The sequence below is a fragment of the Humulus lupulus genome, chromosome 8 (assembly GCF_963169125.1).
Source record: "Humulus lupulus chromosome 8, drHumLupu1.1, whole genome shotgun sequence".
Taxonomy (NCBI): domain Eukaryota; kingdom Viridiplantae; phylum Streptophyta; class Magnoliopsida; order Rosales; family Cannabaceae; genus Humulus; species Humulus lupulus.
This window is the reverse complement of record NC_084800.1, coordinates 2013976-2039819: the sequence shown is the minus strand read 5'-3', so window position 1 is coordinate 2039819 and position 25844 is coordinate 2013976. Positions and strand designations below refer to the sequence as shown.

At 30.7% G+C, this 25844-nt stretch overlaps 2 protein-coding genes across 3 annotated transcripts; one reads left to right on the top strand and one right to left on the bottom strand.

Moving 5' to 3' along the window:
- Positions 1-1892: 1892 nt before the first annotated feature.
- Positions 1893-3923, top strand: LOC133793598 (L-type lectin-domain containing receptor kinase IX.1-like). Its single transcript, XM_062230911.1, has one exon. The coding sequence runs from the start codon at positions 1893-1895 to the stop codon at positions 3921-3923; it is 2031 nt and encodes a 676-aa protein (XP_062086895.1).
- Positions 3924-4530: 607 nt separating this feature from the next.
- Positions 4531-19793, bottom strand: LOC133794114 (probable LRR receptor-like serine/threonine-protein kinase At1g53430). Of its 2 annotated transcripts, XM_062231310.1 has the most exons (24): positions 19598-19793; positions 17441-17621; positions 16350-16421; positions 14156-14224; positions 14008-14079; positions 13856-13927; positions 13076-13147; positions 12917-12988; positions 12689-12760; positions 12515-12586; positions 12349-12414; positions 10202-10276; positions 10027-10095; positions 9812-9877; positions 9650-9691; positions 9342-9385; positions 8851-9227; positions 8168-8366; positions 7961-8092; positions 6947-7065; positions 6576-6786; positions 6259-6496; positions 5703-5853; positions 4531-5379 (listed from the first exon to the last, which is right to left on the bottom strand). In XM_062231310.1, exons 1-24 carry the CDS (start codon positions 19710-19712, stop codon positions 4966-4968), a joined length of 3072 nt encoding a protein of 1023 aa, XP_062087294.1. In that variant the 5' UTR covers positions 19713-19793; the 3' UTR covers positions 4531-4965. The 2 variants fall into 2 exon arrangements, with proteins under 2 accessions (XP_062087294.1, XP_062087296.1); XM_062231312.1 differs by lacking the exon at positions 13076-13147.
- Between the last annotated feature and the right edge of the window lie 6051 nt (positions 19794-25844).

The window sequence follows — 25844 nt, the reverse complement described above, 5'->3', positions numbered from 1 at the left end:
CAGCACATTACAATCAGAGCTCTTGGAACTCAATTACACTCATCAATGGTGCATTACACCAATTACAAAAGCCTCACCTGAGGTACCCTTGATCAGACACACAAGGGACCTGTACAACCCTCCTTTCACTCACACTAATCTTAGGACAGAAAAATTACACTTTGAGAAGAAGAGAGAAGAATTCTAAGAACAGAGAGACAATTCTTGGTGCTGAGATAATCTTGAGTGTAGGGCTGTTATGTCTATTTTATAGGCATTGGTAGTTGAGACAGTTGGACAGCAATTCGAAGCCAACTAACTTAACTACCTATCTGAAACAAAAATAAACTGATGAGTTGGACCAATGCTGCAGCATTTAGCTAGTGATTGGTTTTGTGAGCTAATTCCCAATAGTTACAATATTTTATAATTTATTTTTCAAGAGTGAAGTTGTTGACGCCATTTTTTGTCAACTTAAATCCGAAGAGCACTAAACAAAGACATAAGAAATAAAAAAATAACAGAAGGATTTTTACGTAGTTCAACAATTAAAATATGATACTCTCTCAAAGCTTTATCAAAGTAATTCAGCAGAGTATTCTCAGTACAATTTTGTGCGTCCCCACAAATGAAATTCTCCTGGCTATTTATAAACCTAGTTGACAGAATATCTTCCCCTTATTTCGGGAAGTTATAATTCAAATTTGAAATAAATAAAAATAAATGCATTAATTACAAAATATCCTATGATAATTGAGATTTAATATCAGATAACAACAAATTCCTAAGGAATAGGGATCTCCTAACAATTTTCGTGTGCAAAACGCGTTGGTGATCTCGAAGGCAAAGTTTATGCGCTTCCGAGATCAACCAACACTTCGAGCTCGTTATTCTGGTCAGCTTTCTCCTTAGCTAGTGATTCCACCGAGCTCAACCTTCGGAGACCAACATCTTCGAGCTTGCAACAAAGACTCGAATTACACCCATGTGCATCGGAGAAGGTTCATCCTTTCGAGTTTGACACTTAAGGTCGAGCCTTCTAAACTTGTGCTCAATCGCCAACAAGAGCAAGTCAAGAATCGTGCAAATTTATACAAGTGTCTAGCCACTGTTTGTTATTTTCGAGCTTACGCTTTTCAAATCTACATTTCGAGGCTAATTTATGACTGTCGAAATTTGTGTAACAGAAACAATTTTTTTTTTCCTATTTGAAACTAACTTTAATTATTAGATATTGTTAGGATATTGGTAATTTGCTTTCTTTCTGTTTTTTCAGTTTTGATCATATGTGATGAGCCTAATTCAAATCACATCGTCCCTTGTTGTTAAAATAAAGATTATTGACTAGGAATCTATAATGTCACAATATTTATATACTTGTTATGGGTATATTGTGCTTCTACGCCATAAGTTATGTGACGTGTATTACAAATTATATAAAATACAAATCTATGTAATTTGTTGTTATTATCCTCTAGTTATCCATGTATTCTTTAACCAAAATTCAACAATATTATTAAAAAGAAGTTCACAATTCAACATTTCCTAAAATGACTACACCATTAAAAAAACATAGGTCATTAGTTATATTGCTAGTCGGTCTTTAATATTTAAAAAAGAATTAGATATCCAATTATCATCTTATACGTATTCAGTTTTATATTAAAGAAAAAAAAAATTACACACAATTGACCAAGAATTTTTCAGCAGTGTCTATAAAATTGAATGGAGCTATAGACAAGTGACATAATAAAGACCAAGTCATGAATTAGGTGAGCTAAGCATGGTTCAGATTTTTTACTTAATAGCTTAAATCTCTTCCACTCTTCCGAGTAACCTCAAAATAATTAAGCTCTCTTCTGTCTATACACTATAACCTCCTCCACTGTAATCCACTAATCCTCATTACAACAATGATAGTTTCCATCCACCCATGTTCACACTTGATTCTTAAGACCACTTTCTTATTGCTTCTGAGCCTGACAAACAATACAGAGTCACTTAAGTTCAACTTCCCTAAGTTTCAAACAAAGGAACTGAAAGATATTACCTTCCAAGGTGATGCTTCTGCTTTTAATGAATCTCTCAGACTCACTAAAGTTGATGGTCAAGGCTTTTCCCTCCCTAATAGTGTTGGCCGGGCCTCGTATTCAAAACCAGTGCAGCTTTGGGATAAAGACACAGGCGAAGTCACAGAATTCACTGCTGGCTTCTCTTTTGTGATCAAAGCAAATGACACTGAGAGCAGGTTTGGGGGTGGAATCTCCTTCTTCATTGCGCCTTTTGAGTCCGACATCCCTGCTAATTCAGGAGGTGGATATCTTGCTCTTTTCAGTGCTGAAAATGCAAATGACTCCAGCCAAAGCAATCCTATTGTTGCAGTTGAGTTTGATAGTTATGAAAATCCATGGGATCCAAGCTCTAATCACATAGGGATCAATGTAAACTCCATTATATCAAAAAAAAATGTGTTGTGGAATAGTAGCATTAAAGATGGAAGAGTAGCAAATGCCTTGGTGAGTTTTAACCCCGTTACTTGTATTTTAGGTGTCTTTCTAACTTATAATGGAACTCCCTTCAACAGTTCAATGAACAACCAGCTTCAATATCGGATAGATATGAAGGATGTCTTACCAGAAAAGGTCCGAATTGGTTTCTCTGCAGCCACTGGGGTCTCATTTGAAACGCATAACATTCTTTCTTGGTCCTTCAGTTCAGGCCTGGAGATTAAAGGAAAAGGCAACACAGGTTTGTGGATTGGTTTAGGCATTGGTCTCGTCGTTTTGATTTGTGGACTGCTAGTGATTTGGTTTATCTTAAAGAGAAGAAGGGCTGCAAGGAGAATGGGAGAGGAGGAATACGACGATTCCATTGATGGTGAATTTGGAGAAACTGGACCTAAGAGGTTTAATTACAGAGAATTAAACTATGCAACAAACAACTTTTCTGAGGAAGGGAAGCTTGGACAGGGAGGATTTGGAGGTGTTTACAGAGGTCTGTTAGCAGAATCTAATACAGAAGTGGCGGTTAAGAGGATATCTAAAGGATCAACGCAGGGAAAAAAGGAGTATGTTTCTGAGGTGAAAATCATTAGTCGTTTGAGACACAGAAATTTGGTTCAACTCATTGGTTGGTGCCACACGAAAGGTGAGTTCCTTCTTGTCTATGAATTTTTGCCCAATGGTAGCCTCGATAACCATCTCTTTGGAGGGAAACCAACACTAACATGGGCAGTAAGATATAGAATAGCTATTGGCTTAGCTTCGTCCTTGTTGTACCTTCATGAAGAATGGGAACAATGTGTTGTGCATAGAGATATCAAGTCAAGCAATTTAATGTTAGATTCAAACTTCAATGCCAAGCTAGGAGATTTTGGCCTCGCCCGGCTTGCAGACCATGAGTCAGGTTTACAAACAACAATGTTAGCAGGCACCATGGGTTACATGGCCCCGGAATGCCTCTCTACTGGGAAGGCTAGTAAAGAATCTGATGTCTATAGCTTTGGAGTGGTTGCCCTTGAAATCTGCTGTGGAAGAAAACCAGTTATAAGAAATGCAGTACCAAGCCAAGAAAGCCTTGTGGAGTGGGTGTGGGACTTGTATGGAAAAGGGCAAGTCCTTGAAGCAGCTGACATGAGATTAAGTGAGGAATTTGATGAGAGGCAGATGGAGAGCTTGATGGTAACTGGGTTATGGTGTTGCCATCCAGATCCCATATTCAGGCCTAATATCAAACAAGTGGTGAGCGTTCTAAATTTTGAAGCTCCATTGCCTACCCTGCCATCCAAGTTGCCAAGGCCAATGTATTTTGCTCCTTCATTCGATATCAGCTCCACCTCTAATACATCATCTACCACTACAGGTCCACTCAAGATCAATTTCAGTATTCATCAAGCAATTATGTCTCAGATTCATCAACATCGCCAGACCCCTCAAGACCCTTGACATTCTCAGAAACTTAACGGGTAGTTTCTCTTTGTTGTTTAGCTCTTTATTATAATATTTTCAGAGGGTTCTTCCGTAAATGTTTGAACATATGGTATTTGGGTCAGATTATGGTTTGTAAGGAAGTTGCCAATGATGTTTGGCAAAATGAAATTGTTGTCATTTTGTAGAAGTTTCTGAAGCATTTGACTGTTGACTCCTGGACCCTGGTTGTGATTGGATTAATAGTTATTAAATATTACGTAGTCTCGGTTCTTGATTTAATTTTTATGTTATCGGTATAAAATATAAATGGTGATTTTGACTGGAACTTGAAAATTGTGACGTAATAATAGTAGGTTGGCTGAATAATTCATTTTGGTTCGGAAGAAAAAAATAGCAATCAAGTTGTTGAACTTACAAAACTATAACAATTAAACCCTATTACTAAATTTGTCTTGTATATGTAATATAATCATAAATTAGTATGAATCACTTTCAAATGATGTCAATGCCATAATTTAAATAAAATACAGTTAGTTAATAATTTATGTAAATTCAACTAGCTCATTTTAAAAAAATCACAGTAAATTCAAAAATGAGAAACCTCTTGGAAATGCTAACTAAGTAAAGATATGTGCACATAAATTATGCACTCAAATATTAAGTAACATTATTTTAAAAACAATGTGCTCTAATTTTGATAAATGTAGTTGGCTAATCTAAACTACTATGTCACTGGCTATAATGTGGTATGAAGTTTAGGTGCCCCACATCTCAAAACTCATCATGGAGGTAGAGATTGAGCATAAATAGATGAACACACATAACCAATGGGTGCACATATCATTACTCTGATACAATGTAGTATTTCGTTTCTTTTTTTTTTTTTTTTATAGTTCAGCAATCTTTCGGTCAAATCTACAACCCTAATACACTCCTCGTAATCTCTATTTCCAAATATAAACTGGCCAACCAAACATAGCATTAGTGAAATCTGAAAAGGATTGATGCAAGTCTACCCAGTTGATAGACTTGCAACACTAATGAAAATTTCCTCCAACTAGGCCACTGCGTAGAGGTCATTCAAGAGAGGCTTACTTGATGAGGCATTGCCCTGATTACCATCTGTGGTGCAGAGAGATGCGGAGGAATCAATCCAAGGCGCATCAGAAGACATGCCTACTTCTTGACTCTCATGAGGGTACAAAGAAATGTCTATTTCGCTGTCTAGTGCTAACTTCTCAAAGGCTTTGAACCTTGCATTCCGGTCTCGTTCGACTATTGGTGCTTGGACTGGAATTTTGCCTTCAAGCATACCAACAACAGCAGACATGGGCGGTCTAAGGCTAGGAGACTGATTGGTGCATAAGAGAGCCAAGTAAAGCATTGTCATAGCCTCGTTTTTGGAGTAGTTTGAACCTAGAATGGGATCCACAAGTTCTAAAAGATTGCCTCGTTCTTGTAGAACACAAGCCTGTAGTTACATGGACAATACCAAATGAAACTGTTATCTCCTATGAACTTCATCAGATTGAAAAGTAGCTTTAACTTGTATGTAAACAAGGTACATGGTATATTAATTTTGTACCAAATCAATATGTAAGGTTGTTTCATCAAATAATGGATTACAGCTCAGTTTTAAAGATTTTACTGGGGTTTCTCAACAAAACAAATTAAAAAAAAAAGGAAATTAACATTCTTTCTACGACTCCACCATGTTTCAAACTTCTGCCGATGAAATTTAAGAAATGTATTGAGAAGAGGACAAAAGTATAGCATGCAATGCATTTGACTAACCCAATCAAGAAGATAAACAAACTCCTCCTTTGGCCTATAATTTGTATTGCTCTTCCCACTGACAATCTCTAAAGCTACAACTCCAAAGCTATAAACATCTGCTTTATCTGTCAAGTAACCTCTTGTTGCGTATTCAGGTGCCATATATCCTCTGAAAACGTAAACATATCACATATTATATACTCTATAGCCAACAAAAGAAAAGAGGCTTCTTGCACTTGCTAGTTAACAAGAAATTTGTCTTCAATTATCATCCAGGATGTGCAAAGAAAATAGATATTAACTACATAGCACACATATACCGATCTTCCAAATCCCAGAATAAAACTGGGATATTTCATTGTTAAATTGACTCTGAATTTTTTTTTTTGAAAAAGAGAGAGAGGTCAAAGGCTGACCTCAACTCAAATTAATGAGAACCCTCACTTGTGGCGGAGGAAAACCGTGGTTACAAGTAAAACAAACAAAACAGCAAAAAAAACACAACTAACCCCAAATAACAAAAATTAAATTGACTCTGAATAATCAATAGAGAGAGAGAGAGAGAGAGTCTCACATTGTTCCCGCTATTCGAGTGCTGATATGGGTATCTTCTTCTTCATCAAGCTTAGCCAAACCAAAATCTGATATCTTCGCATTTAGATCCTTATCAAGCAGCACATTGGTTGCTTTTATATCTCTGTGAACAATTTTTATTGCTGATTCCTCGTGAAGATAAGCCAGTCCCCTAGCTATCCCCAAGCATATCTTTTGTCTTGTTGGCCAGTCCAGGTGTAGCCGATGCTCCTCAGGACCTATCATCATAAAGATAGATGAGAGAGAAAGATGTAAATGCTTATTCTAACATCTATTGCATGAAGCTAATGTTATTACCGAAAAGAGCACGAGCAAGACTATTATTTTCCAAATACTCATATACAAGCAGCAATTGCTTTCCTTCAATACAGCAACCATATAGCTTCACAAGGTTTGGGTGTTGCAATGCAGATATCATGCCAATCTCATTAATAAACTCTCGATTCCCCTGCTTTGATTTTGGCGAGAGCTGCTTAACAGCAATTGTACCACCATTTGACAAGGCACCCTAAAAAGTAAAAAACTAAATCAGTATCAAAAGTTTCGCACTATCATTATTGTTATTTTAGTCTTTTGGCAACTTATTAATAGTTCTTGTAATTTAATCTGAACCAAATATTCGAATGTGCATAGTCAAAATGCATAAACCTTTACTAATAAGTACTTACCTTGTAAACTGGCCCAAAGCCTCCTTCACCTATCTTATTTGCAGGATCAAAATTAGCAGTGGCAGATTTGATTTGCTTTAGAGTGAAATATCCTGTTTGAAGTTCCAACCCACGTAACTCTGAAACGCAAAAAAGGTTTTAGAGCTCTCCATGAGGGAACATATACAAGATTAAAATTAAATGCTTGACGATAATGATAGATTTTTTTTTCTTTTTTAATTCTCATTTAGATTATAAAAACAAACCCCAAACTACAACTCTTTAAGTATTTTTAGCTAGAATCACATTCATGAGTTCATGAAAAAACTTGTTCAATACTTGAACAGCAATGACATTCAAGAGGTCCTGTTGCTCATTCTAAAGGAAATACGATCACTTTAAACTCAGCAATAGTTCAAGTAGAACCATTAGAATGCATCTTATAGCTCTTAAAAGGTTAGAAACATTTAAAGCATTATTCAATAAGTCAAAATTCTTTGAAATCAAGATATCTTATGCCAATGAAACTGTGAAACCTTAAAAAGTTACATGTGATTATTTTAAAACAAAAAACAAAAAAGAGAGAGAGATTAATAAATAAAGAAAATAAATTAACAGCTATATAAATAAAATAAAAACAAATCATCAGCCTGAGGCCAATCTGTATAAACAAGATGAGCAATAAATCCAGATGAGGTTACAACTTATCTGAAGCAAAAGTATCCAATAGGATGAATCTAAAGCAAAACCAATATAAGTAAAAGAATTTATTTAAGAATCAGTCACAAAAATGGGCAACGCTATACTAAGAGTGATATACAATTATCTGCTCATAACAAAGAACAGAGTTAGCGAATAATAAAAATCACATTACTTGACAAGTGAGAACTCATTAATCAACATTTCTTCTCTAACATAATTCAAAGTAGAAAACTGTATCCAACAAAGATTTTGAAATATATAATTATCACAGGAGGTGGTGATACCAGCCTCTTCTCTAAGGAAATTTTGATTTAAGATCAAATTCATCCTCACCTTCATCTTCAAGGTCTTTCTTTCCTATATATCCTGTCATTCTGAGCACTAACAGAATCAGCAAGACAAGAGTACATGAAGAAATTACAATGCCAACAATAGCTCCAACAGATAAGCCAGTATCTTCATCGTCTGCAGGAAGAGAACTGATATTATGATGCAACTAATTACAAGACAGAAAAAGTCATAGTTTGGAGGTGAAATTACTTGATGTCACGCTAATAGCAGATATTAGAGGTCCATAGACACTTTTTTGAGGGATAGTTGTAGTTCCTTTCCCTGCCCAGTATAAGTGGATCTCTAAAGTGCTACCGTCAACAAAAATATCATCAAATGTCACATTGTGGCCTATATTAACACCTCCAGCCCTCTCCGCAATATTGAAGTCACTCAAAACTAGTTTCCCCTGTTCAAACATGATGTTAAATCTTGACAAGCTTCGGCATCTTTCTTCGATTTACATAGTATAAGACAAATAATTGATAAAAAATATTGACAACCTTTATTAATGACAAAATTACTATGACACCACAGGGTAAAAAATAATTACAATAGCACCCTGGAGTTGTAAGAGACGACAAATTCAATAAATATTTTACTACAAATTCAATAAAATTTAATTTAAACAAAAAAAAATAAACATGGAGTTAAGTATTGTTTAAATTTAAACAATTAATAGTTCTTTATGGGAAGAGATCGTCATTTAATGAAAAATAATGACTATAATAAATTATTTTGTCAAAATTCTACCGGTGCTGCTGGGGTGTACTTGTGTAATATTATTTTTATTTCATGGTGTCACCATAATTTTGACATGAATAGCCCTTTGTATTTTCTTTGTTTGTAGATATATATATATATATATTCGTTCTGTGGCTCCTTTTACTTACTTGAACGAAGACATGAAATATGCGCTTCCCAAGACTGCTAAAGCTCTCGTCATCAGAAAACATTATTTCAGCAAAGTGAAGCGTCACTTTGTAACTCCCTCTCCTCAGACAAAGGCCATAATACTTGAGCGACAGAGGGACAATGCGAGCTGTGTCAAAAATTCTTGGGTTACTTCCATTTGAAGGAAAAGCACTTTTCACTACGTAATCTTTAATATTGGCCGGGGTATTGTCCACGCTAGCGTCCATGTAAATCCCTGTACTACTATAACCCCACCTTTCTGATGAATGACGGAAGAATGACGGCCCGTCCTTGTTTGAGTCATCTACATAATCACCAAAATTTGGGCCTCCACAATTGATAAACAAAGAACGAGCTGTAGGGTGTAACAAATTACATCTTAGATGACATCAATCTATTGAGCATTTGCAATTTGAATAAGCTAAAGTTGGTCAATGAATAGCATGGTTCTATTTGACTCTATCCTTACGTTGTGGTTCGGTAGAGCAGGGCAGGTCCTTCCTGACGCACCATCTGATTGTTGATTTTAATTTTAGTCAATCAATATTCATGAAAGAAGATTGAAATAAGAAAATAAGGAGTAGGGCAATCAAATATTGTACACCAGTTAATGCAACAAATTATGAGTCAACAGAAACTTTAGATTGGTTTAAATGTTGTGTAGCCGAACAAATCCCATGTCAGACGGTTGCATAATATTTGCCATATAAAGTTGGAGTACTAAAGCTTACAAATTCAAAAGACGATAATAGCTATGAATCATATTGAGGGACTTACGGCAGACTCTTATTGGAAGATGAGTAACCAGAAACCAGATTCCTGTTTAAAAGATAAAGAAGAATATGCAATAAGTAGATGATTTTGATCTAGCATTGAAAATGCCCACTCACATAGACACTGATACTTTTTGTGAAACTCTTTGAATAAAAACGAACTTACACATTTTCCATAGATTCACAAGACACGTCTGTAAGCATCCCAGAAAAGTTGTTGTATGATAAATCACTAAGAATAGATAAGTCATCAAATTAGAGTCAAATTATCAATAAAAGAAACACAAGTTAGAGGTGGACGCATGTCTCATATAAAGTGACAGAAAGTTTAAGAATCCAAATAAATTAAAGATCATAGACTATAGATAATGAAAGACTAACAAATATTTGTTTTTAGCCCTCAACATCCAAGTCGGAACTTCACCAGTCAGTGAGTTGTTGGTCAGAAACCTACATCCATAGAGTACTGATCATTTCTTTCTCAAAAAACTAGTCAAGGACAAACAATATTGGATAAATATAAATTAAACCAATGCACTATCAACTATATACTCACAGGAAATTTATTCTATTGAGATAATCACCAGTTTCCCATGGAATTTTGCCGGTCAACTTGTTGAAACTTAGGTCTCTAAAAAGAAGACCAAGCGAAACAGCGTGAATAAGCATATATCAGTACTTAATGCATACAGAATATTACATGATATTACCATGTCATATTAATTAGGTTTGGAATCGCCCCATCTTTTAGTAACAAAGTGTTATTAAATACTTCACAATGCAGTTATTTGCAAACAAGAATTCAAATAATAAGACCGTGGATTCCATGTATTTGAATATGAACAGTAAGGCTTCAAAGGGACAACATAATCGGATATAACCGAAAGAAGAGAAAAGACAAAGCTCCTCGATGTTATAAAAGATAGTGATATCAAAAATTGAAAACAAGAAATGAAATTTTCATTAATTACTAAATACACAATGCTTCTTAAAAAGTAGATCAAAGAATATGAATTAGAAGTTTTAGGTCCAGCGAGTAGATATTCTGAGTACGCGACCTAAAGAATTCTCAGATGGACATACTAAAAGTCTCTCTTAGTGAATCAATTACGACCGACTTTTATATCCACGACTTGTCTCACTTCTCTATTTGAGACGTACTCCATCTATCATCCAGAAACAATATATTGTCAAACTCCACAGACCTTTTGAACCAAAAATATCCCTAAATTTGAACTTCAACTAGTTTGCAAGGATCTTTAATCACAGTTCAATGTATATATTTTCACAGACCGAGCATATGAGAGGCAGGCAGGACCCCTGCCATTTTAATCTGTTTTTTTATGTACATATATCATATTTTGTCTCATTTTATATAAATTCTTACACATATGCTCCAGCTAAATCTAATTACAATATATAGATATATCATTAATTTAACATGTAATGATTTAAAAAAAAATGCTCCAGCTAAATTCTTTTTATTTAATTTTTATACGTAATTTTTTATATTTTGTCCCCTCATGTGTATATTTCTTCTATTATGTCTTTACCAATACACATTTCATACGACTAATACAATTATATAATTTCCACACCCGCTGAAACAAAATTTTGGCCACGCCACTGACTAAGAATTATTAGAGATTCAGTTTAAGATTAGTGCTTAAACAAAGCACCTTGAGATGACTTATACAAGTTCAACATCAAATAAAGTATACTAATAATACATTTATAAGATTGTGCTACTCTACTCATTATCAATTGGTTTTTTATTACAAACTTGTGAATCTTAATATAGTCTGTAGACAGCAATAGCTGTAATGAGCATTTGGTCCAAAATGATAACGAATAAAAAAAACTAGAACTTCAATTCAAATAATAGTGAATAAAAGAATCACTAGAAATTTGATCTAAAACAACAAGTCAAAAAGAGTCATTAGGAATCTGGTTCAAGATCGTTACTCAAATACAGCAACCATCTTGAGGGGCATAGAAGAGTCCCATTTGTTTATTGTTTATAAAAATATAAATTATTTTACTCATTGTCAATTGGTTTTTAGTTTTAATATAAAACTCATGTATCGTTCGACTTAATTGTAATTCTCCTCAATTATGATTCTACATCGATCCATGTCTATATTATATTAGTAAGTTCGTTGTTATTTGGCACCCTATATTGTGATGGAGTAAATTAATGTCGGGTCCCACATATTATAATATAAAATAAATATATGAGACTCAATATTAAATTGTACTAATAATAATAAATTACGTCAAATGGTGTTGGATATGGTTAGCCTTAGTAATACTGTATTAGTAAAGTATCCTAATATATATAATAAAAAGTTAAAGCAGGGGAGGGAGGCTTCCTAAATTGAAGTGCTTTCTGTGTGATTCCTAACAAAATATGAGACCTCATTACGTCATGCAAAAAAAAACAAAAAGGTTAAGTCTCGTAATTAAGCACAAATAAAGGCTTGTAAACCGAATCAAATTCTCAAAAATCAAAATAAGAAATCAAATAATATTAAACATGGAAAAAATTTGACAAGTTTATTCTAAATAAATAATAGTCAGGTATTCCTAATTCAACTGGGTTGTTACTTGTTAACACTTAACAGAGGCAGCAGAACAACCAATATATAAAATATATGGAGAAATTATAAGTTTTCTAGCAGTATAACAAATGCAAGCACTTACAATGTTCGCATAGAGTTTCCAAAGAACCGTGGAATTTGACCACTAAGTGAACAATTCCTCAATATCCTGAGTCCAAAAGTGATGCCAATACTTAATAAGAACACCATTAAAACTAATTATTTATAAAGTACTTTTGTTACAGCATATTAAGTGATATCGAACTCACAATATTTCAAAACTACTCGTATTCATCTGAGCAGGAAAACTAATATTAGATCCTCCGAGATCAGAAACTCTCCTGAATAAGAAAGTTAATCAGCTAATATATTCATTTCTATTAACCTTTCACGAGTCCATTAAAATAAACTTGTCATTAGAAGTTATAAGAGATTAATCTCACAATTCAGTTAAACTAGTCAAACCAAATATGGCAGGCGGAATAGGTCCCTCCATGGATGTTCCTAGCATACTCCTGCAACATATTACTCAGCGTACAAGAAATGAAAAGCTAGACACATGTTCTTATCAGAGAAATAGAAAGATATAACCGTGTATGTGTATGTAGATAGAGAGAGAAAGAGACAGTAAAAATCAGATAATGGGGTGAAAGTCAGTACTCTCTACTCACAGTCTTTCAAGTTTGGTCCAGTTCCCAATAAAACTAGGTATGCTTCCTGATATTCTGCTCCCATCTATTTTACTGCATTCAGTTACAAAAAAAGATCGTATCACAGTTCTAAATTCGGAAAAGGCTTATTGCAATGATGTTATCTTACGAGTCACTTACAATTCGGTTAAGTTCTTTAGATTTCGAAATGTATTCGGTATGGTTTCATTGAAATTATTGGAAGACAGAACGCTGTATAATGAAAGAAACTATTAGTGAAGCATTGTTTTGAAGCAAATATACACCGATAGGAATATATATATATATATAAAAAAAAATAATTGGGTAGTGATTGTTTCTAGTCACTGTCTATTGGGTAATTTTATTATTCTAGGTACATGAATAAGTTAAGATTCTATTTTTTTTTATGTGACAGTATGATGTAGTTAGAAAGGACCTAACACATAGTTGTTTCGATATTCATAGGCGCATGTAACAAATGGTCATCTTAAATTATTTTGAATTTCTTAAAAATTTGTGGAAACTAGTACTACATTATCTCTGTACTGAAAATATTAAAAATAGATGGTTACTAAAAACACTCACAACTGATGGTGCGCTATATATATATATATATATATATATTATCAAATACGCACAAATTACATGAGTAACGTAATAGGTACTGAGATTGAACATAAATATCCATTACAGTATGATACGACACCACTAGGAACCAACTGGGATAGAACCATAAACAATCAGACTGAGATAATCCCTCACTCAGAGGAGGCATAAGATATATGTGTATATATTTTGCAGGCAAATTTGGAATTGGATCATGAGTAAACCTGGAATCCTTTGGAATTGGATAATGAGTAAGCCTGGAATCTTTTTTCTTTTCCCACAAATAAGAAACTCTAATCCACCAAAGAGAGAGATCAGGGACAGAAAACTTACAGTCTATTCAAATTTCTCAATTCCCCTAGGGTTTCGGGAAGAGGACCTTCAAGCTGATTTTGCTCCAATACCCTAAAAAATCAAAATTTGATCAACTGAAAACAAATTAAAGAAACAAGCAGTATTTTGGTTGAATTGCAAGGTTAACTTACAGCTCGGTGAGCGTGGCGATGTTACCGATCTCCGGCGGAATCGAACCATTGAGTTGGTTTCCGAACAGAGACCTGAGGCATATGAAGGGACATTAGAGTGAGATTTTATCAACTATAAATAAATTATGGAATATAAAGATTCACTTACAGAACTCTAAGTGGGAGACGAGCCAAGATTCGAGGAATTGATCCATGAAAGTAGTTGCGAGTGAGATCACTGCTCAATCAACCCCAAACTACAAATATCAATGTTCCATCCAACAACAACAACAACAACGAATACATTTAAAACCAAAATAAAGGCGCCAAATGATTGTTGTATTATTTAAAAAACAAAAATTAAAGGTGAGAAAGCACTCACAACGCAAGCGCAAACTATATTCCAACCTTCAAAATATTTTTTTTCATTACATAATACATCATATATTTTATTCATTTTATTTAAATAACTAAAAAAATTATTGTTCCAAAAAATATAATATAATATATTGTTCAAATCAAATTCAATTCAATTATACAATTATAATGAACTAATCCAATCCAATACAATTACAAAACATTAGATATTCAATTATAATTTGATTTTAAAAAATTAGATTTTGATCAATTATTAGATAACGCGGTAAATATTCAATTAAAAATCAATCCAATTCAATCTAATTAGATAAAATATATATTAAAAAATATTTATATTTATTTGATATAATAAAAAAATAATTATATTGCATTATTTTTTGTTGTCTACTTGTTTTCCTGCACCATACTACACTAGATTACATAATTAAATCCTAAAAGAAATACATTACCTAATTCAACCTTAGTTTTTATGTGATTTTTTTATGATTTTAAGTTAATAATAATAATCAATTTCCAAATCCAATTAAAAAACCTAACCAATCCAATTACTAATTTGATTATATTAGATTTTAAAGCTTAATTAGATTGGATTGGATTGGTGATTTTTAAAATCCAATTACTAATTGGATTTGATTGGATAAATAAATAAAAAATTGGATTGGATCGAATCGGATACACACCCCTTATATATATAGAGCAATAAACATTATTCTCTAACCGCATCTCCATTTGGAACATACTAAAAGCTAATATAAATTTATATCAAAATATTTATGGTAGTCTAACTTATTTTGTCTAACTTTTCGAGACATCTCTTTCTCATGTTAGTCGTAACTTTAATGTAATCGCTCATAGATTGGCTAAAACATGCCTTTAGCCCCCGGACAATGAGCTTTCTTGGATGTCTATCCGTACTTATGAACATTAATCTTTATGGAATTCAGAATTTCTTAACAAAAAAATTAGATCAAAATATAACATTAGTTAAATTTAGATAACCAATAAATATTAAATTTTTAGTCGTTACTTATTATTTTATTATTGATTGTTGGCATTAAACAGAGCTAGCTTTTGTTTCTTTTTTTATTCTCTCGTGGAAAAAAGTGAACCAGGTTTCACTTCTTTGCTCTGCAATCACTTTTGGAAAAGCATTATATGCAGTAATATAACCATAAATATCGTGAACATTAATAAATCTACACAATCAACAGTAAAAAAAATAATCCTATTCTACAGGGACAATCACATGGTCATAACTGACACTAAACGATCCAAACTGAATAACTGCAACAAAAATATAATAGTTGGGGTTTCGCCAACAAATTTTTTTATTAAGAGTATTTTGTCCCAAATATTCTTCTTTTATTTTATTCGTAACTTAAGGCTGTTTGGTAATATTTAAAAAAAAAAATTATTTTATTAATTAAAAATTTGAAAATTAAATATAAAATGTGTTTGATAATTTTCTTTTTATTTATTATTTTTTAAAATTTTAATTAAAATTTATTAAATTTTAAAAATAAAATTTTGTTCACTTTCAAATTTTTTTTAAATAATTTTTATTTTTTTTTCTCTTCCTCAAATCAACACCTTATGTTATTAAACAAAAAATAAAAATAAAAGTTATCAAACACGTTTATTATTTTTAAAATATTTACCAAACATATTTTTATTTTTTAAAAATAAAATAATATTTCTATTTTTGTGTTTAAAAAATTCAAAAACAAAAATTTTAGCAAACCGGTCCTTAGATATTTATATTCGTCATCTCTTTCTAGAAATCTATATTTGCTTTTCATGAGTATTATTTGTTCAAGAGCAATAAATTATGTAATTTTCATTTATCTTTTTTAAAAAATATTAATAAATTAAGTTATATTATTATTATTATTATTATTATTGTTATTTTTTTTATTTTTGTTAAAACTAAACCCGTAAATTAAAAAGTAAAGAAATAAAACATAAACTTAAGATACACAACTCACAGTTCTGTAAGATTCGGGAGATTCCCAAACTCTTCAGGTATAGCTCCCGATAGATTGTGACCCTTGATATAACTGTTATTTTATAATTTCAAACACTGCATTAACAATAAATTTACTCTAAAAAGGATAATTAATCAAAAAAAATTAGGAAAGGAGATGTATTATATTATGCTAATAATGCAAGAATGTATAACTTTTCAAACTAGCCTACCATATAATTTTTATGGAAGTGAAAATGAAGATAATATTTTTTTTTTAAAAAAACTATATTAATATAATCTTAAGGGGCTTCATCCTTTAAAATTTTTAAAAATATGTATTAGTAAAACACATTTCCAAAAATGATATGGGCATCTTCATCTTAGTTTTTTTTTTATGGTAGTGATTATGGTTAATAGTAAATTTTTTGTAAATTTTTTAGAAATTTCAAATAATTTACAGTGTTGAAACAACTAGTTTAAAACAGTAAAAAAAAATTCAATTTTTTTTTTAAAATTAGCTAAATATTCACTATAACTATAATATGAAAAGAAAAAATTAGAGGAACATGTTCTAACGCTAGAGGATATACCACACACCCCACTACAATTTTATACCAATTGGAAACAAAAAGTTCAATAGCATTGCCACATGCCCCCTTTTGTCTACCCAAATATTATTTATATATGTTTATATAAAGAGTGACAATAATAATCTCCTATTTTAACCTCTTGATCAACATTTGCTTCTGAAAACATATGCCAAAGTTTTTGACAAAAGTGTTCGTTGTAGTACAATATATATCTTATAAATTTTTGAAAAATTTCTAATAGTTTACAATGTCAAAAATAAGTTTGTATTTTTTTTAACACACTTGTAAATCAGAATATTAAGAAATATCAGAAACTCTATTTTCAGCATTGTAAACTATTCAAAAATTTTCGAAAATTTGCAAGAAAAATGTTGTAACTAAAATGAATATTGCCATGAAAAAAATTACTTCACCATGTGTTTTAAAAAATAAAAATTGACTAAGTTATTAAAATAGGAATTGACCATAACGCTCTTCGTATTTATATATAAAAATAAATAAAAAATAAAAGTGAACACACATGCTGTGGACGTGGCAAACATCACCGATGCCGTTGATAAAATTAAGTTTCCGAAAAACTAAACTCTGGTCGTCAAGTGAATTACTGAAGTCTTGTTGTTGACGTTGACAAGAATTTTGGCTGATTTTGCTCCAAAAAGAACCCATATTTAGCTTGTCAGAAATTGTTTGAAGAGTTACCACTGTCACATTAAAAACTAAATCACAAATCTCAATTTTAATAAAAACAAATTAAAGTAATAGACTACAAAACCCACTTAAGTTTGCCCTTTTATACACTTAACTTTTTTTTGTGTGCCAATACTCACTTATGTGCTAATCTGATGGCAAATCTAAGGTGTTGTCCTATGTCACGGTAGAAAATTCACGTATATTCTTGTGTATACATGACACGTTTTTATTCGTCCATGTTATTTATTTATTTAAATAATATATAAATTAATTAAATATTAAAAAAATTAAAATTACAAAAATTGTTATAATATTTTTTAAAAAATCAAACACATTAATAAAAAAAATTCTTTTCTCTTTTTTTCATTTTTTTTTTCTTCTTTCTGTCCAGCTCCTTATCCCCTCCAGCTCCAGCAAACCCAACAAATCTCAGATCAGGTTAGAGAGTGTTTGAGAGAGAGACGGATGGAGAACAATTTTTAATTATATAAAAAATTTTAATTTTTTTATTAATTTTTATAATATTTAAATTAATAAATAACATAGACCAATAAAAACATGTTATATGTACACAAAGATACATATAGATGATCTACGATGACGGTTAACAGACTAGAATGAACTTCACCTTATATTTGCCAACATATTGGCACATAAGAGAGTATTGCCCAAAGAAAAAACGGGAGGTTAAATGTATAAATGGGCAAAACTTAATTGTTGCCAATTACTCAAAAAAATTATGATTAAATATCACATCTTCCTGCCAAAAATTATGTGTATATATATAATAATAAAATTGTGACTACAAATATATTTAATCATAGTTTTTTATAGTGATAGTCCTAGATAAGTAATTGCATCAAAATAATAAATTTAGGATCAATTCGCTTAACAAAAAAATATATGTAAACCAATTTGCCAAAACATATATAATTTGAGGTTAATATTATTCTTACTCTTGTTAATATTATTTTATTTCTAAATATATTATACTTGAAAAAATGACCATACTTTTATTTTCTAACCGTTGTTCCTGTCACCCTGATTCATTTTCCAAATCCAAACTTAGAATTACTTTTTTATCCTTAAACTATTTGAAAAAGTAAATTTTTTTATGAATTTTCTTGTTTGTGCTCTTATGCTTTTTTTTTTTTTTTTTTTATTTGACATATTGTGATATTATGCTTTTAGGTTTATGAAAACAAGTTTAAGGGTTTATATTTTTTTGGACCCTGTGTTTTGTCTCATTATCTGTTTGGACCCTATGTTTTGATAAATTATTTTTTAGACCATATGTTTTGTAAAATAATTAAAATAAAACTCTAAACCCGTTTTTGGTCAATGTTTTCTCAACTAAAATCACAAATAATTTACCAAACTAATAATCCAAAACAAAAATAAAATTATTCTGCTTAAAAACTGTATTGTTATATTCAATTTTTTCTTCATCAAAATTGAGTTTAGGATTCTATTTTAACTATTTTACAAAATATAGAATCCAAAAAATAATTTGTTAAAACACAGACTCCAAACAAATAATGGGACAAAACATAATGTTCAAAAATATATAAACCATCAATTTAAGTTAGTTTAATCTCATCATCACTTCCCTTCAAATAAATCAAAATTGTTTAGCAATCAAACACAACGATTCTGACCGACACGTACACATGACATAAATAACAGCAACTAACTGGAGTTTATAACTAAGGATTAGATCATATATATATATATATATATAGCTAAGAATATTAAGAAGCTAAGGATCGAAGATGAACATGATTGTTCAAAAGAACTATATAACCTATTTGAGTGTTTCTTGATGAAATAAAACAATATATATCGACAATTCACAAAAATTATTATATCACTGCCAAGTAATAATAAATAGAAAATAACTTGTGGAGAATTATATAAAGGGAGATCTAACAGTAACTATTTTCTTGCACAGACAGTACTAATTAACGTTAGTTATTACGTTCCTCACCTTCTTCTTGAGGCAGAAGCTGAGCATTTGACAAGAAATTCTGAGCCACAAATCCAAATCCAAATCCATATACAAACACAGCTACAATAATAATATTAATAATAATACTGCCCATCTTAATTTTGAGGGAGCTGAGAGAAAGAGAAAGAGAAAATTGAAGGGTGAGGAGGACTGAGGATGATATTGGTTGAAGAAGACGACCAAAGCCTTTATCTCTTCTCTCTATTGCCTCTGTACAATTACATATTAACCCCTCATTTATTTATTATATGTTTTTCTAACATTTTATAAATATGTTAAAAAAATGAATTGTACTTAAATGAAATATATATAAATTTATTTAAAACTATTTGAAGAAATTAATATTTTAATATAAAAAATAAAGTAAATCGTCTTATCTATTTTCATTAATTATTTTTTAACAAATAATTGATTTTAAATATTATAATGATAAATTTATTTCGAAAAGTTATTTTTTTTATATTTTGTTTTAAATACTTTTTTTTATAGATTCTAAAAAGATCCTTAAAAGTATAAAAAAATAATTTTAAATAGATAAAATAAAGATTTATTGTCTTATTAAAATTAATTTTGACAAAAAATTTGTTTTAAATATATTTTGTATTATTTATAACACACAAATGTATAATTTGGTATTATTAAAACTATAAAGTATTTTTATAAGAAGAAAAAAAAAGGAGGAAAGAAATCTCAAAAGTGTAAATAAATATTTAAATATATTAGGGGAAGTCATATAAATTATTATAAATACGTAGTATAAATTATAAAATACGTGAGAGATCAACATTCTTACTTGCGAATTTAATCAGTTAAGATAAATTAATTCTATTAATACGGCATTATTGGGTTCTTATGCTTTTTTTTCTTTTTTCACGTGCATGGGACAAATTAAGCTATATATTTGTATTTTATTATTTCAACTTTATTTTCTTTTACGGGCTTATACTTTTTTGGATCTTGTGTTTTGTCTCATTACTTGTTTAGACCATGTGTTTTGACAAATTCATTTTTGGACCCTATATTTTGTAAAATGGTTAAAATATAACCCTAAACTCATTTTTGATGAAAAAAAATTGAATATAACAACACATTTTTTAAGCAGAATGATTTTATTTTTGTTCTGAATTGTTAGTTTGATAAATTATTTGTGATTTTAGTTGACAAAACATTGACTAAAATCGGGTTTAGGTTCTATTTTTAACAATTTTACAAAATATAAGGTCCAAAAAATAATTTGTCAAAACACAGGATCCAAACAAATAATGAGACAAAACACAGAGTCCAAAAAAATATAAGTCATTCTTTTATTATTAGTGATTGATTTTGAATGTTAATTGATTAGGTGCATATGTAACAAAGGCAAAAGAACAACTACGGGTTATGCCAAATATTCAAAATACAAACACAAGAAAAGAATGAAGTTTACAAATTCAAGGCACAAATTTATAAATAAAATAACACAAGAACAAAGGAAAGAGAAGAGAAGTGGAACACAAAAGACTTAATCTAGTCTTTCTATAGACTTTGTCTAAAAAAATATTTTCTCCTTCACTAAAAAAATACTATGTAAAAAGATATTGCTCTAAATAAAATTAGAACTTTTCTATATATATAACTTTAAAATTGAATGTCGATGTGCTTATTAAGTAGCTTGTTGCTTAATTATTTTGAGGGTAGGTAAACATTTGGTACTATGTGTTTTTGCAAAGTATCATTTTGGTACCCTCTGTTTTCAATAATGCTCATATAGTACTCTGTATTTTAAAATCGTACACATTTGGTACCCTAAACTCAAATTTAATTAATAAAATTTTACCAATTTAATCAAACTGCTGTCAATTATGTAAGTTCTAAATTTAAATTTAATTACTTAATTACATATAACTGATGACAGTTTGATCATATTGACAAAATTTTATCTATCAAATCTGAATTTAGGGTATCAAATATGTATAATTTTAAAATACAAAGTACCATATGAGCATTATTGAAAACAAAAGTACTAAAATGATACTTTGCAATGAGTAAATTCCCTTATTTTTATTTCAAATAAACAAAATTGTAGTATATTGAAGGGCTCGAAAAATCTACTAATTAGTTAAGGAAGACAACCGCCAAGAAAGAATTAATTAATATTGAATCTAAACTAAAGTACAACTTTCTCTATAATTTTAGAGAATGAGTCTAAAAAATGCTTCCAACAGGTCGTAATTAATAGGTCACAAGTTTACATCGCCTACCAAATATTATAAATGTAGATCACATTCAAAGTTTCTCTAAACAATTTTTTATTTATATTTATTCATTTTCTTTTCTTTCTCTCTCCCATTAATAATTTTTTATTATTTTATTTCTATTTTTTCATTACTTTATTAATAAAAATATTTAAAAGATGTAAAGTAAAATATAGAGAAAAATGTTGTATGATGTACTCTAAAATTAAAAAAAAAATGTGATGTATTTTGAAGAATTGAACAAAGAAATTGTTTGGACTAGTCTTAGATACCAAAGTAGGCTATTTTCTATGCAATTTCCTCGTACGAAAAAAAACGAAGAATTTTTATGTTTTCCAAACATAATATTTTGAACGATGGGAAAAGAAAATACAAATGTCGCAGGGACGTGTCCAAGTTTTTTTTTTTTATTTGAAGGAGAAATGCTTTTGGTAAGGAAAAGAACATTTTGTTGTCTTAATTGAGAGTAGTCTAAGATAAAAAATTAGACCTAAGAATAAAACATATTAGACTTTTTATTTTAAATATTTAATCAATTAATACAAAAAAGGAATAAGAAACGTGGAGTAATTAACTAAACAGTTTATTTACGGTGAAAAATAATTATAATATTTTTATCATGGATTTTGTAATGTTTGAAGTTTGCAAGTGAACACTCGAGACTTTTTTAATTAGCTAGGGTAGAAATGTCAATCGGACATATGAATATTAGATATTATAATATTTAATTCATATATATATATATAAAAGACAATTTTTCTTGAGCAACTTCAATTGATAAGGTTCTTAATGTTTCTCTATTCGTAAATAGTTTTCGGCGCGATTTTTTTAATGACCGTGTATATTGTAGTTATTTAGAACATCTTGTAAATTTTCAGAAAATTCTGAATAGTTTACACTACCGAAAACTAGGTTCAAACATATTTTCCACACGCATAAAAAAAATTAGTCACGTGTACAACAATATGTTTGAACTTAGTTTTCGGTACTGTAAACTATTCGGAATTTTCTGAAAATTTACAGGATGTTCTAAATAGGTACAGTATATACGGTCATAAAAAAAAATCGTTTCGAAAACTATTCACGGGTCAAGAAGACTGAGAGCCCCACATCAATAGGACTTAAAGTGAAGTCCTATAAAAAAAAAATTCCCACTGTATATTTAAAAAAAAATGTTCGTAGTTAATAAGGTTGTCAAAAGTCAAAATGAACCAAAATATCTTCTAGGAAAAATCCCATGCATGTGTGAGGACATGTACGATACAGATTTTAAGATAACAAGCGACTTTTGTTTTCGAATACTTTTCAAACGTTGATAAAATGCAAATCTACGGAGAAAAGTCCAATCAAATAAGAAAAATAAGCTCGACATAAATCAAGTTGGGTGGAATAATAATAAATGCACCTTACATAGAATTTTTTTTTAAAATTCTATTCAGTAACTAGATTAGAAATTTTATTATAACATTGTTTTGAATATTTAGTGAGTTAATTGGCAAAGTACCCATTTTTTAAAGTTATTTTTGCACTTTATCATACTTTTGATAATTTTTTACAAAATACTCTCTATCTAAAATATCGACAATTGATCGAAATTTTTTAACTATCGGTCTAAATTTTTCGACTAATTTTTAACTAGTCTTCTAAACATTTTGACTAACTGTCTAAGGAAAATCTCAATTTTTATGCTTGATAAAAGTTATAATTACAAAAAAATGTTAGGGATATTAAAAATTACAAAATAATACTCTATTTTGACACTTTACCCAAAATGTCATTTCCACTTCTTCGACCTGGTTCGATGGTGCTCGATGCCAGCTCGATGAGACTTTCAAAATCATGATTTTTCATGAAAAATGACTTTGCTCGATGGTGGTTCGATGGTAGTTCGATAGTGGTTCGATGGTGCTCGATACCAGCTCGATGAGACCTTCAAAATCATGATTTTTCATGAAAAAATGACTTAGCTCGATGGTGGTTCGATGGTAGTTCGATAGTGGTTCGATGGTGCTCGATGGTGCTCGATGCAATTCTTGTAAGAGACATAATTTTTCACTCGGGTGTCCGTTTGGGGTGATTTTTTTTTTGATTTTGGGTGTTTTTTCAAGATCTACACGTTTAACATGTTAATATGCACATTTGGGAAGTTTAAAACTTAAAAATATACCAAAATATGTCTTAAACATGAGGTATGTTTGCAATTTTGTATTTTTACAAGTGTTACACTTCACAAATGTGCATATTAACATGTCCAACGTGTAGATATTGAAAAAATACCCAAAATAAAAAAAATCACCCCAAACGGACACCCGAGTGAAAAATTATGTCTCTTACAAGAATTGCATCGAGTACCATCGAGCACCATCGAACCACTATCGAACTACCATCGAACCACCATCGAGCTAAGTCATTTTTTCATGAAAAATCATGATTTTGAAGGTCTCATCGAGCTGGCATCGAGCACCATCGAGCCACCATTGAACCACCATCGAGCAAAGTCATTTTTTCATGAAAAATCATGATTTTGAAGGTCTCATCGAGCTAGTATCGAGCACCATCGAACCACCATCGAACTACCATCTAACCACCATCGAGCAAAGTCATTTTTCATGAAAAATCATGATTTTGAAGGTCTCATCAAGCTGGCATCGAGCACCATCGAGCAAGGTCGAAGAAGTGGAAAGGGCATTTTGGATAAAGTGCCAAAATATAGCATTATTTTGTAATTTTTAATATGCCTAGCATTTTTTTGTAATTATAACTTTTATCAAGCATATAAATTGAAATTTCCCCTGTCTAAAGTATCAGAGAATATTTTGCAAAAAATTATCAAAATTAGGATAAAGTGCAAAATAACTTTAAAAAATGAGGAATTTTGCCAAGGAACCCATATTTAGTATTTAAAGTGTTCTCACAGAAATTGTATTTGTAAGCCCAAATTTTTAATGCCAAAGAAGTATCCTTGATCTTGGGACAGTTATAGAAGTCTAAGATGAAAACCGACTTTGTAAAAATGGACACAAGACTACTCTAAACAATCATCGTTCACCATCTGTATCAAATCAACTGATGATTCAATTTTTCGTCAACGACAGAGTAATTGTTAAATGAAAGATAAGAAAAGAAAAAATATAATAATTTTTACGTGGTTCAAGTTATTAATTAATCATAATTCATGAGTCGATTGTATTAGGAAGAAGAACTTGCAAGTGTTCAAACCCTTTTGGGATTTTGGTAATGTTTTAGCATGCACCAAAGCTTTTCAGATCCTTTACAAGTGAAATTCCAGGGCCAACCCTATAATAAGCGGTATGGGGATTAAGAGTTCTACCATTAGAGCTAAATTACATAAGTGATCTTTACAAATGAAATTCCACGGCCACCCTAGTATATAATACAATTGGTAAATTTGATTGTACATAAATACAAAAAGATTGAGTTTAAGTGGTGACTATACATTGAGTTAAAATTCTAAAGAATATGTAATCCAGATTTTTCATAAAATTATTTGTTTGTGCAATTTTTGAGACAGTCATCGCTTTCAACAAAACTATTGTTTATATGTTTAGTTTTCATTAACTATTTTTGTTGAAGGACTAGAAAAGTCCGAGTGTGGGAAAATTTGATAAGGACTTTTTGGATTATATATTTTTAGTTCTTTCTCACTTAAATAGTGTTGATTCTTAGTGTTTCATGTGCTACCAACTTTGTTTCATGAGTTTTTGATTTTTAGGCTACAATACATTTTATGAGGAGTAAATTTATAAATTTACAAATTTAAGATGATTGATGCAAAACAAAAGGACTCAAGAAAATGAAGTTTAGAAGAATTTTGAAGTGTTTTGGAAGTCCATAAACCTGAAATGCAGAGGAAAATCTAGGTAGTGGCCTACGAATTGAAGAAAAATAAAATCGTGTTGAGGCCACGGTGGACACATTCTAGGACGCGGCGGCCTCGGAGGAGGCTTCCAAAAACCAAAATGAAGTTGTAC